At 50.7% G+C, this 13261-nt stretch overlaps 1 protein-coding gene across 4 annotated transcripts in view; it reads left to right on the top strand.

The window, feature by feature from the left end:
* The window catches only part of HSF1 (heat shock transcription factor 1), a 72427-nt gene that overhangs the window by 42107 nt on the left and 17059 nt on the right, over window positions 1–13261 (top strand). For all 4 annotated transcript variants that reach the window (XM_055799186.1, XM_055799189.1, XM_055799185.1 and 1 more), the window contains exons 5-7: window positions 8111–8186; window positions 8603–8664; window positions 10120–10216. In XM_055799186.1, the coding sequence (XP_055655161.1) occupies window positions 8111–8186; window positions 8603–8664; window positions 10120–10216 (235 nt within the window). The remainder of the gene's footprint in view (window positions 1–8110; window positions 8187–8602; window positions 8665–10119; window positions 10217–13261) is intronic.

The following is a 13261-nucleotide window of genomic DNA, read 5'->3' as shown; positions in this document are numbered from 1 at the left end:
CAGTTGAAGCGTAACATGACAGGAACCCAAGGTACAAGCTTTTTAGTTGAACTGTGAGTTTATTTGGACAGACAGTTGATCATTATTGACACAGAAGAAGGGGCTTATCCCCTGCTTGTACGAACTGGTGCTACCTGAATGTTCTGTTGTAGTTAAGATTATTTTAAAAGGTGAGTTAATAACCAAGTCAGTCTGTCCGCCTCTGAGGCCCCAGGCTTAATGAGCGAGTGACCTTACTTGGAGCATTCCAGAGCACCTGTCTGTCAGCTTTCTGAAAAAAAATCACTGATTTCTGCAGCTCCAGAGAACTGTGGTATTGCCTGCGTTGCACTTTGTGACCCAGACCAATGCGCCTTCGTAGGAGAGTGCTCTGCTCCGTCTGCGACGACTTCTGAACACGTCTCTTGTAAGATCCCTTCTTCTCCCCAGCTCTCCCTAGCAGGTTTGCAGGATGTCACGTGGTTCTTCCAAAATGTTTTGCTTGAAAATTGAGATCAAATCCTCGCTGGGAAGCAATCAAAACCACTGCTCTGCAGCAAGTCTTCATGGCTTTCTCTTAGATTCCTCCAGCAAGACCTTGGTGGCGTGTGTCTGATTGCTTGTGTTGGGCGTCTGACTGACAGATTTGAAATCTGCATTTCTCTGAATGCTCTGTTGATTGCTGGAGATTAGTGAATTCAAAACACAAAAGTAGATATGGGTCTAATGGATTTACTGGTCAGCTATTTAACTGCTGAAAGAAACTCTTTGCCAGTGTGTAGGGAAAGAATATTAGCATCAGGGCGAGGAGGAGTATGCTTGCCTTGTGCAGTGAGCTCCAGCACTTCAAGACTGCTGAGCCAAGGCCTGTGCCTGTTGTGTCTTGGAGTTTCTGGTGTTCCTGTAGGAGGTGAGTTTATCTATTCATGGATGCAAGCTTTTGGGGGCTGTGAGCTCTGCAGTTAAATTGCCTTGTGCAGTGAAAATACTCTTTTGTTAAAACTGTCAGATGACTCAGTTCTGGTTTTGCAAGGGTGAACAAATCATTATTTCCCATATTATTCACAACTTTGTAGGGCTTCTGACATACCTGCTTTGATCTCTTCTCTAAGCCTGAAGAACCCTCATCCCTGTGGTCATTCCTTTTGCAGAGATTGGCCACATCTTTGATCTCCCTGGTTGCTGACCTTTCATTTCCTGTGATGTCAGTGACAGCGGTGACAGCAGGGGCTGGTGTTCGGGATACCCCTGTGCTGTGGATTTACTCACTGGTATCGTTTGTTCTTTCCATGGCCTTGTTTACCTCTGACTTCTTCATATGATTGATCAATGAGGAAGGTGGAAGGGATTCTTTGCCTCTATAATCAAAGGATGTCATTATCTAAACTCCCCGCTAAATTATGTAGACACTTAAAAAGCTTATGGGTTTTTATTTCTCAAGCTAGCAACCTAATAACACCCTGTTTGCTGTGCGGTACTAGTTTTTTACGTAAGATTCAGACGGTGATTAAGACGGTGACTTCTGAGCCTTGAGGGAACAAAAAGGCCTTTTTTCCTGTAAATCCAATACAGAAATGCCTATCTCATTACTCTAACAAAAGTAAATGCCATTTTCTGTGGTAGAGCAGAGGTTGTTAAAGGTCTTGAAATTGTTACCTTTATGCATGTTGAAAAAGTGGAAACTGATAAACTGGGAACAGGTGCTTCTTTGGGACTATTGAATGTCTCGGTATTTAGAAAGATCTACAAAACGTGTGAGCCATTTGGGCTGTGAAGAGTAGCTGAAGTTTCTGCACCACACCTAAACCACAGTCAGCTGTGTCCTCCTCCATAAAAAGGAAGCAAGATTCATCTTATTAAGAGAAAAGGAGCAGAGTAAGTTTTTTCCATCCTCCCAGAGAAAAGCTTTCAGACCTCCTTCACCCAGGCGAAGGCATGCCATCACCTTCAGCCTCAGCGTTCACCGTATCTCTTCATTATAGCAAGACGGGCTATGTGGCACATCCGATGAACTCTACTATGGCCCGTGTCCTCCAGCAGAGAGTGGCACTAAGAAGGTGCAGTTGAGATTCCTCTTGCTGGGGACTGAACTTCCCAAGGTACCCTTGTGCACAGTCCTTGAAATTCAACCCCCCTAGCACACTTTATTCTGTTACATCCAAGTGCAGGATGTTCACAAGGATGGAAGCGGGCAGTTTCATGTCAGGCAGCAGAGCAATGAAAGCTTTAAACAGCCCCAGGCTAACCCTGGAAGTGATCCTCCTGTGCTCGCTGTCATGGATGCGTGGAGCAAAACTACTTTGCCATGAGAGTGTCGGAGCACGGGGACAGGCTGCCCAGAGAGGTTGGGGGTCTCCTTCTCCAGAGACATCCAAACCCCACCTGGACACAACCCCGTGCAGCCTGCCAGAGGAGAGCCTGCTTTAGCAGGGGGGTGGGCTGGGTGGTCTCCAGAGGTCCCTTCCAACCCCCACTGTTCCATCATTCTGTAAAACACCCTGCACTGTTCCCTGACCTGCTTCTGGGCTTCAGCCTGTGCCTTGGCGTAAGGGAGAAAAGGCTGCGCCGGGGAGACGCCAGCATGGCTTTTCAGTGGCGATGCCAGCTTGTGTGTGGGAACAACTGAAATGAAATACTTTGAGAAAGTGAAGGCATCAGCAGCTCTCTGAGCCCGTGGTCCAAAAATATTGGTCTGCTGCAGTAGTGGATGCTGTAGGTACCAACTGAATGCAAGACCGGGTAAGGAAATGAGTATAAAAGACAGGGAAATGGCTTTTAATTAGGAGGGTCGGGCTTTCCTCTAAGCTCAGGTGGTCTTGTGCTTTCCTCATGTTGCTGAAAAGCAGCAAAAAAATGTGTCATTGTGGCTGGCTCATTGGGCAGCAGGTATTAGGGTGCTGATTTCAAACAGGAGCCAGGATCCCTGGCTGCTCCAGAGCGGGCTTGCTGTTGGAAGGGACTCGGTCTCAAAACCAAACCTTTTCTCTGTGTCCGGGGTGTGTTACATTACAAGTTTTGAAAACCACTTGTCTTTCTAGTGTTTTCTTTCCGCCCCGGCTCCTTGCTGTTGTGTTCAAGGTAGCTTGCGGTTTGGAAGAGCAGGGATGTCTGAGGGTGCTGTTGCCACTTCGCTGCTTGCGACACCTGCTTCTCCCGTGGTCTGTCGCTACTTGCAGCCAGACTGTCTGCAGAAATGAAATGCTGTGTTCTCTTACAAGCTCTCTGTGGTAAGAAAAAGAAAGCAAAAGCAGCACTGACACAGTCTTGATAGCTGCGTTTGGTTTGCATCGCTCTTCAGTTAGCGGAATGCAGGCAGTCTCTCTTGGTGGGGGCAGTCATTAATATTTCCGTATTCCTGAGCTGTTTCCAGACTCTAAAGTAAGAGCCGTTTACAGCTATTTCACTCTTCTCCAAGAGTGAATCCCCCCCGAAGGTTATACCTGCTGGAGATCAGGGGTTGATAGCAGTCGAGCCAGGATTCACAATAGCTTTTGAGTCTCGTCGCTGATTTAGTGCAAACTGAGACACAGCTGCTTCCTTCCACTGGACAACTGGTATTACCAGGAGCAAAGGTCTTTGCTCAGCACCTCACCCAGCACATCACAATCTCTGCCTTGATAGTCTGGCTTGCCCTGAGCTCTGCCTCTGACCCTTTCCCTTATGTGCCGCATTCCCTGGGGAGGTACCACACCTCGAGGCATCTGAACCCTGCCCTCTTCAGCTCGCCTGCAGAGCCCAGTGCATCTTCCTCTGGGTATCATGGATGGCAGCACAGGCCCTAAAGCCCAGGAGCTGACGGCTCAAGTATTGATCTTAAAACAATAGCTTAAAAATTAGTTTGACTGAAGGAGAGCAGTAGTTTGCAAGACACTGCAAGATGAGTCGGGATTTAACTGCAGGCGGGAGTCATACAGGTCTGGGGAACAAACTGGAAAATCATGAGGTGTGGAAGCAAAGGTCCTGCTGCTCCAGCTCCGTTTCTGACAGGAGCATCCGCAAAGGGCAGGAGGAAGGGAGCAAGGCCAGCATGCAGTGCTGCTCTCCTGGAGCAATCTCCTGGCACCACCGGTGTGAGTTAGGGGCTTCCTGCAATACAGGTGATGCCCTGGTACTTAATGGTCCTCAGTAGATTTGTTTTTCTTTGTGTGATTTTGTCCGACGACTCCTGGGATCCGGCAGCAGAGGTCTGCATCTTAATTACGTGGTGTCTGGAGAACCGTGTCCCTTTGTTTGTACTGAATCTGCCAGCTGCTGACTTCAGCTGATATCCCTAGCCTCAAATCAGAAGGGAGAGGGAACAGTTGCTGCCTGTTCGCCTTCGCTTTGTCTTTTGACTTCACTGCTGTGGGGCACCGGGTCGGTGCTTTACAGAACCACTCATCGTGTTGCAGTCGCCTCCGTGAGCAGCGCCGCTCAGCTTGGGGCTGAGGTTCTCTGATGTGTGCTGCTTCATAGTTTTCTGGGTAATTTTTGTCTGCCCCGCTGCATTGCTCTCACTCATTTTTACAGCCATAACTAAGGTAGAGTTACCCGGCTTTCCACCCTTCTCCAGAACATCCATGGGCATGCATTGAAAAGCCCAGCGACAGGGTTCAGAGTTACTCTCAAAGGCTAAAGTCACCCTCGCTTCATCCTGAAAAGCCTTGAAAACAGCTGAGTGTGCAGCTGGCAGGGCACAGTGTTGTACAGGATGCACCGCTCAGCATGGAAGTGCAGGTTACACAAAAAGGGCTGGAAAGATGAAATTTGGGTGAGGCCATAGCGTCTGTGACCCAAGACTTTGCTCTGGACCCGTACTATGCCAAAATTAAGATCTTTGCCCGTTTGGGGTTTTTTCAGGCAAACACAGATGTAGCAGGACCTTTCAGATCTTGATTGGTTTGCTTGATTAAAATCCAGTTTTATTTTCTATACGCTCTTGTTTGAAGTCCTAGAACATCTATGTACAACGTGATGAAGGAATCTGCTGCTTGCTGCAGTGCCACTTCTAAATAAATTCTGAAGGAAGCTCATGACAGGAGATAAAAATACTGTAGGATGGAGAAAAGCTCAAACACAAACTCTGTGGGCATCAAGTGTATTCGTATGCGGTCACAATCACCTGCTGCCATTGGAAATGGCTTATTTTCTAGCTTGAGTCTCTGGGGTTCAAACCCCCAAAGCAGGAGATTTGAAAAACTTGAGTTGAGGGTTTTTTTTCTGTGGATACTCTTGGTGAGTGTGTACGGTGCGCAGCTGCGTGCTCCGTTCTGCAGCTGAGTGTTGGAGTTTATCTTCAGACAGAATGAGAGAAGACGACCCTCTCCTGTAGTTGCCTGGTTCTAAAAGCCTGGTTTTGAGAAAAATGCCAAGTAGCAGCACGGCCCCAGCGAGAGCGTGACGGCTTGCAAGACTGCATTTTCTTTAAATTGCAAAATATTGGATAAAAAATAGTAATTTATTTCAAAAATTGCTAACTGTGAAGTCAAGCGTGGCTTTTACCCAGAGTAATTTTATCTGAAAAGAGAGTAACGACTATTTTCCTGAGTGTATACTGGTAATTAAAGCTCTTTGGAAAGGCTGTTTTTCAAGCAGGATGGACGTTTCTCCTGAGGACCCTTGTACAGCCGCAGTGATAAATGAGCGTCTCTCCTGGCTTCGGGAGATAACAAATGTCATTCTGTGTCTGGCAGAAGCATGCGGGCGTCCTGAGCCCCTGGGCTTCGGCGAGAAGGCAGCCGCTCCCTCTGAACAGCCCCACGTCAGCTCCGGTCTCAAACTGGGGGAAACTGGGGTTTTGTGGTGGGGGGAGGGATGATGATACAGACACAAAAGAGACATCCGGATGGGGATTCTGCCTGCAGAGCACATGCTGCGTTATCCGGATGGAGGAGCAGTGGGTACCGGGGGGGACCAGGGACAGGCAGCGCTTGGCTTGTCAGCCGGTCCCACGCGCTGTCCACTGCGAAAGGACTCCCTTGTCTTTCGCTTCCGAGAGGCGGGCCACTTTTTTTGAAGGCTGCTGGAACTCATCCCCAGCTTCAGAAATGTCCCAGCTGCGGGGCAGGGGAGGGCACGCTGGCCGTCCCCGAGGAGCAGCAGTTTAAGAGAGGCAGGTGCGGAGCGGGGTCCAGTTTATGCAGTCCTGTAAAATGATGTATAAACAAAACGCTTCAAAGATCTTCTAATAACTCCCGAAATGAAATGTTTGAAACTGGGCCTTGTAAACTCTTCACCGGCATTTAATTGCCTCATAAAACAGTATGCTAAAGAAAGTATTAAAGGGGTTTTTTTCGCTGCTCTCGGATCAGTTTAACCCTTTGGGGACCTTGTGTCCAGCTGTTTCTCTCCCGCTGCCTAATGAGCAGTTACCACCTTCTTTCTTTGCCTTTCATGATACATCACTGGCTCTGATCCACCAGACCTCGACCTCTTTGCGTGGCTCAGGTGTGGCACGGGCAGCGGCCGGTGCTGCGAGGACAGCTTCATCTCTGCCTCTGACCCTCGGGATTTCGGCAGCGGGTGCAGGGCTGCGGCTCTTCCCTTTCTAACACCGGGGCCCAGCAATTTCTCGGTGCGCCTTTCTGTCCCGAGGCGAATCTGGGAGCCGCGTTCAGATGGTCTGTGCCGAGGAAAGCTTGGCTAATTTACAGACCTCCCCAAATCCCCGCTGGGGCCCAGAGCAGCAATCCTCCGTGCGCGTAATTGGCAGCTGGTGCATGGGGAGCAATGGTGCAGCTGAGATAACCGCAGCTGTACCCATCGATACGACGGCAGCCCTGTCTTCCCCAGCCAGCCACTGGCTCCCACCCCCGAGGCCTCTCGTGTCCCCTCACTGCCTTTGGGGACACCCTGGCTTCACTGCCGAAAGCACCGACCGCTCCTTGCCGTAGCAGCCCCTCAGCTGTAGGCTCACCCCTTGCTGCGGGCAGCTCGGGGTGACTGTCCCCTCCAAGGGGGAAACGCTCTCTTTACTCAGACATTTTTGATGCATTTGCAAGTGATGGCCTTGTCTGAGAAAGCTGGAGTGATTTCGTGCAAGTTTTCCCTCTGTGGAGTTTTTGCCGCCCACCCTTTTGCTCTGGCAAGGGCTCAGCATGCCCTTGCATCGTAACCGAGTATGAGCGGGGGCCTCTGGCCGACCCGTTCTGGGCAGGCTCTGCCAGGCGCCGTCATCCTGCTCCTCCTCCCTGAAGTCCAAGGGAAGCCGTCGAGCCTCTCCTGGATCATCGACGCCAGTTCAAAACCCTCCAGAGGGGAAAGTCTCTGAATTAAAATCTGAAAGGGAGATTGTAGCTTTAGCAGTCAAGACCCCAGTAAGGTGGTGTGGGAGTTGTTCCCCAAAAAACTTTGACATGGCTGGTTTTCTGGCAGAGTCATTCTCCGGCATTGAGATCATACCAGTGCTGCAGCCCCGTAAACGTATAACTTAAACCACACCACCTACGAGCTCCTTGGAGCTCTGGTAGCTTTAAGAACAAGAGAAAATGTGGCAGGAATATTCCTAATTTCTCCATTGTCTTTTATGTTCACAGAACACATAAACCCGATCATTGCTGTTTTCATTTATATGCGTAGAAAAGCCAAATCTGGAGTTCTAAAAAGTGTGTAGAGTTTGGGAATTGCTGCTGCAGGAGGAGGAAATCCGAGGGGTAGGTGCTGTGCCGCTCCTCCCTACACGGGCTGTGCAGCCCACGCTGCATCCTGACGCAGCCCGGGTCTGTGCCTGGGTGCAGAGCTCTCTCCTCTTCAGCTTTCCCCCCCCTGCGTCTCTAGAGATGCCGATTTATAACTGGCCCTGCGTGCACCTGGGCCAGATCAAGGAGATTGAGCTCGGTCACCGGGGGCCTTTCCACAAGGGCACAGTAATGGCTTGTAGCAGATGTGAACTGCTCGCTCTCTCTGGGTAAGGCTCTGTGTTACTGCCCACGTGTGAATAGCTGCTGTTTCTGGAGCTGTGTGCAAGCTAAAATGATGGCAAAGCAAAGTTAATGAACACAATTTCACCCGCAGCCCCAGGAGGTTGTAAATGAGCCGGTGTCTGGAGATGTCGGCAAATCCCCTGCTGCAGTTTTCCAGCTTGCCCCATGCTTTATTTGCTCTGCCTGAGAGGCTGTGTTTTTTTCTCAGGCAGCTTTTTCTTCTCTTGCAGTGAGAATGAGGCGTTGTGGAGGGAAGTAGCCAGCTTGAGGCAGAAGCATGCTCAGCAGCAGAAAGTTGTCAATAAGGTAAATCCTGGTTTTCCAAATGGAGGGATTGGGACGCTGTCGTGTTCGTGTATGCAGGGACGTAGCGACCAGGCTGGGCGCTCGCAGGATCAGTGGGATGCGATGGCATTCGTTCTGTGTAAGAATAATTTTGACCCCTGTGTTTTCTTCCCGTTACCGTGAGGTTCCAGAAATCCGGCGGGGAGAGGTTAAGTTTGGGCTGGCGGGGTTACAGGGCAGAATTCAGTCGGCAGCTGTGTAACCGTTTTACCCTTGGCCTTCACCTGTGTGCTTAGAGTTGGGGTCGGCGTTCTGCCATGTCCCTCTGTGCCCAGCTCTGGCTCTGCCTGAGTGTGGGGACCGAATGCTCCCAGAGCTATTTCTGTCCAAGTACTGTGTGCACCATAACGAGTTTTTCTTTTTTTTCCTCCTCACAGCTTATCCAGTTTTTGATTTCATTGGTGCAATCCAACCGTATTCTTGGGGTGAAGAGGAAGATGTAAGTCTGCATTTCTACATCCAGATAAAGGTTCCCTGTCTGAGAGAATAAAGAGAGGATCAGCAGAGTGGGTCCCCCAGATCTCTGTCTTCTGTAGCAGCCTTGCCAGTGGGGTAGGACTGGACAGCGGTCATTGGGATCATGTGAGCCTTCAAGTATTTGCTCCAGCCAAAACCAGCTAACACTGCTATGCAACTGATACCAAGGAGGGTTTGCGATCCAGGCCACATGAGCCCGTGCAGAACCTACTTCGTAGCTAACCACCGCACTGTGTGAAAGTGCCGCTGCACTCTGGCAGCACACGCAGTGAGGGCTGGGGTCTCGCACTGCTAAAATAGTCTTTGGGCGCTGCCGTGATGTTTCTGTCATTATACAGAAAGGGAAACGTTGGACCATCCAGACCAGCCTCCTGCTGTCACAGGCTGCTGTGACACCTTCACAGACTAATCAAACCTGTCCTCAAACGTGCTGTGGATTATTTTGCCCCTTGCTAGTTGTACTGGATGACCGGTCGGGACTTAAGTGCCCTGAGCGGTTAAGAACATTTCCAGGTTAATTTGCTTTGACCAATTAATAGTTGCTTGGTTCGGTCCCGAGATTGTGCTTTAGCACAGTTCCTTCTCCCTCCTCAGCTTTTACAGATGGTTCTCCTGTTGTCTGTCATCTGACAGTTCACTGGACTGAACGGGCCCTGCTCTTCCAGCCTCATCCTGTGCGATGGGCTCCTCCTCCTCCACCTGAGTTTTTACACTTGTTCGCATCCGAACTGACAGATACTCGGTTGTGTCTGTGCCTGCCCCCACCTTGTTCCATGTTGCCTGTGGAATCGCAAGGCTGTCCTTTTGTGTTTGAACAGTGCCCAGCAGCACCATATGGCAGACAACACCACAGCAGGCTTGATTATTATTAATGAAGATAGTGGTTTATATGGTGATAATGTCCAAGATGTGCTGAAATGATTTATCTTGTAAGGAGAAAGAGTTTCTCCACAGTACTCAAGTACTTGAAAAGGACCACAGAAGTGGTTGTGTCACAGCTGACCACGAGTAATCCATCTTTGGAGCAGTTGGCCATGGAGAAGTGAAGCCAAGCAGAGCACTGACAATACAGGCCTGCAGAAGGGGGTGACCAGGGACTGTAAAGGAGTCCTCCGAGGCCCAAGGTTTTGCATTTCAGCTCAGTGGAGTTGCAAAACCCAGCCCAGGGGCTGGTTATGGGGGCTCATTCTCTTTTCTCCATGTCATGGGGCTGTCTGCTCTAGCTGTGCTGACACAAACCACCCCCCACGGCCACTTGCCCCTCCAGGGCACCCAGACCTGGAGACGGTTGTGCCTTGCCCCCTCGGGTGGGTGCGCTCCTGGGGTTGGGGCGGTGGGCTCTGCTGAGGAGAGGTGGTACCCAAGACCCGGTGCCAGCAGCGTGGTAACTCCTGTGGTGTCTGGGAATCTTTTGCAGCCCCCTGATGTTGAACGACAGCAGTTCAGCACATTCCATGCCGAAATACAGTCGCCAGTACTCCTTCGAGCACGTCCACGGCTCATCCCCATACGCAGTAAGTATGCCATGCATGCCTGGCCTTGGAGAGGGGGCGAGGACACAGCTTCGTGGGGAGGGACCTGTTTTAGGCTCCTCTCCAGCTGGTCCTGCCTTTGTACAACCATTTGCTCACAACCTCTTTGTTCCATTTGGCAAAGTATTTTAAGGTGGCAGCTGCATTCTAGCTTAGCCAACGGGGAGAATGCTGTTAGCTGGTAACTCTCAGTGATGGCTGTGATGGGGCCGAGGAGTTGGCTTGCAGGCCAGGTGAGGAGTTAGCTGAATTCTGCTGAGGTCAGAGGTGGGCTGAAGTGGTGCGTCCTTGCTTAGCTTACATCTGCTGACTTGGTCCGTGTTTCAGTTTTGTTGAAACAAAACACATCTGATGTCAGTCGACCCCTACTAAACATTTGCTCATATTGCCTAATTGATGTGTGACTGTGTATAGTTAGCGCTGCTCCCTTCAAAGAAGACTGCTTTTGGTCAGTGAAGGTGGTGTGGGTCAGAGCCTGGCTGAGACATGGGCCTGAAGTAGTAAAGACCCAAGTGATCGGAGCTGAATTGTGTCTGTGGAGGTAGGGAGCAAGGTGCGAAGAGCGGAGCAAAGCCGGCTGGCGCTTGTGCCTAGAATAATCCTCCACGTAAGCAAGGCTGTGTGGTGTTAAACCCTGAGATGAGAGAGCTGGCAGTAGCTTTTGTGGTGAAGGGGTCTCCCGCGAGATGCCCTCAAATGCCTAATCCAGAAGAAATGAGTTCATAGATGGACGTGGATGTTGTTCAGTCTTTGGCCTCGTTACAGTGGTTGTCCCACTGCCTAGGTCCAGGGTGCAGCTCAGCCAGGTGCCTGCAGGAGGTGGCCTCACAGGACACAGTGGCACAACCTTATAGGAGGAGTCTGTAAATGGAGCTCTGGACTGTCCTTCAAATTGCTGCTGCATCCCAGGTTTCATCTCTGTTCTCCCATCCTTCTGATGCACTTTCTGATGTGCTGCTTCCTCTAACTGTCCAATGGCCCATGAACACACGGAGCCTGTTCCAAACCCATTGATGCTGGCCCTGTATCCTCTCCCAGATGAGCCACGGGCTTGCTCCCAGGGCCACGTGTTGAGGCCAGAGGAGGCAAGCAAGGTCGCTTCCACTGCTATTTCCCTTCTGACCCGACAGCTGCAGTGTGCCTGTGTGTAAACCCTGTTGTTGTGACACCCCACGATGCTTTGAATGCTGAGAACTGCCCGTCATGAAGCTGATGGGCAGGTCTCAAACTGTGGGCACTGACTTACCAGGAGGGTCAGGGAAGACTCATCCCGTGCGCCGCGAGCTCGAAAGCCACGTTGGTGGCACTCCCTGCGGGCAAGCTGGCTGGCTCAGCGCTTGCTGCCAATAGAGCTGTGACATGTTTGGTCACTATTAGCTTTTAATCGCCTCAAGCCTGTGCTGATCCACTAAATCTCATGTCTTGACATGGCTGCTTTCATTTTAGATGCTCTATTTGATCTGGTTCGTATCGGTGTGTGCCCTGGGAAACGGCACCGCTTAAATTCGGGGTGTCTCTCTTGGTCTGCAGAACCCCTGCTTGCCTGGCAGGGGAAAGCCAGCTGGTGTTTCTTGGCCAAAGCTGTTGTGTGGAACAAGGGTCTTCTTTATGCTCATCCTCTGGCAACGCCGCAGCCCAGGAGCAAGGCTGGGAACATAACTAAGCTTTCACATCAGCTGTTGGTAGCAAAATAAAAGCTGTCCCCAATTCCAAGGCACAATCCTACCCGTGTTGCTGCAGAGACATCGTGTTTGGGACAGCAGATTCAAGCTGCTGGCTCCTGACATCAGGCTGCCCTGGTATGCCAAGGTGATCGTGATGAATTTTTTAGCAGAGAATCAAAATAGCTAAACCCCATTAAAGAGCTGTCCTGCAGTTAGACCACCCTCTGTGGAAGCTCTCTGTTCCCGTTCCAGCTCCCGTCTAATCCTGTGATCTCTTTTTTTAAAAGTGCCTTTATTCTTGCGTGCAGCAAATGCTTGCACAGAACTACTGGGAGCTCTTCCAGGTATTACTGGATTGTCCCAATTATGGGAAACACAGGTGGTCATCCTTTCTCATACTTACATGTTTATGGTTTTCAGCTCCAAACAGAACTGAAAAATGATAGTTGGGCAGTTTTTCAGAGTGAGCTGCCAACAAGTGCACTAGATCCTGACACTCCCGTAGCCCCTGCTTTGGCAGTGGAGAAAAAAAAAAGTGGTTTCGTGAGACTGTTAACATGGCATAAGACCTTAGCGAGGGCAAAGCATGGTTAGTCCTGACCTTGACACAGCTGGGATCAATCCTGCGCCAGCCATCAGACTTGATCTCGCATCACTGCTGCCAAGTAGCAGCTCTCTCTGTGCCCCTAGCAGTGACTACCGACACATCATCGTGCCCTTTTTTTGCTCAAGAATGCAACCTCAGACTTGCAGGAACAATAGGTAGCCCGCAAGTCATGGTCCAGAACAGGGCACAGTCACGTGTTAGGAGGAGAGCGTGCTGCCTGTGTGCTCCCCAGTGCCCGTGCTGTGCACTGCTGGCACTTTGGGTTCTAGAAGAGTTTCAGATCAGTGGCTGTCTGGTTTGTTGCTGTGTCGGTGAGCGCAGCGCCAGGCTGCAACGCTCCTGCTTGCAGGACAGGTCCCTCACAGGCCCTCCTGGGCAGGAGGCACGGCACGTGCAGACAGAGGTGGGGATCCGACCTCTTGAGGCAAGCCTGCGGCAGAGTCTGCAGAGCATCTCCGCACGTCCCCATCTACCCCCTGCCGTGCCGCGAGGTGGAACGATTTCTGGCTGTTCCTTGGTATTTGCTCTAATAATGAGGGAGTTGAGGGGCCAAATCTGCACTGCAGTCTTGACTGTGCTAAGTGGTGATCAGGAAGGTTAATGTAGTGCTGGTGTAAGCCAAATTACGGTGTGTGCAGTACAAGCAAGCATTGAAGGGGAGACGGTCAAATATTTATCTGCAGGTAAGGACAGACCAGGGTATTCTCCACATCCCTGCTGGTTTTCTGATGCTCCTGGGCTCATCTTCTAATCTGG

This window comes from Falco peregrinus, chromosome 3 (assembly GCF_023634155.1).
Source record: "Falco peregrinus isolate bFalPer1 chromosome 3, bFalPer1.pri, whole genome shotgun sequence".
NCBI classification, from domain to species: Eukaryota; Metazoa; Chordata; class Aves; order Falconiformes; family Falconidae; genus Falco; species Falco peregrinus.
The sequence above is the reverse complement of the archived record's forward strand: the minus strand, read 5'-3'. Positions and strand labels throughout refer to the sequence as shown.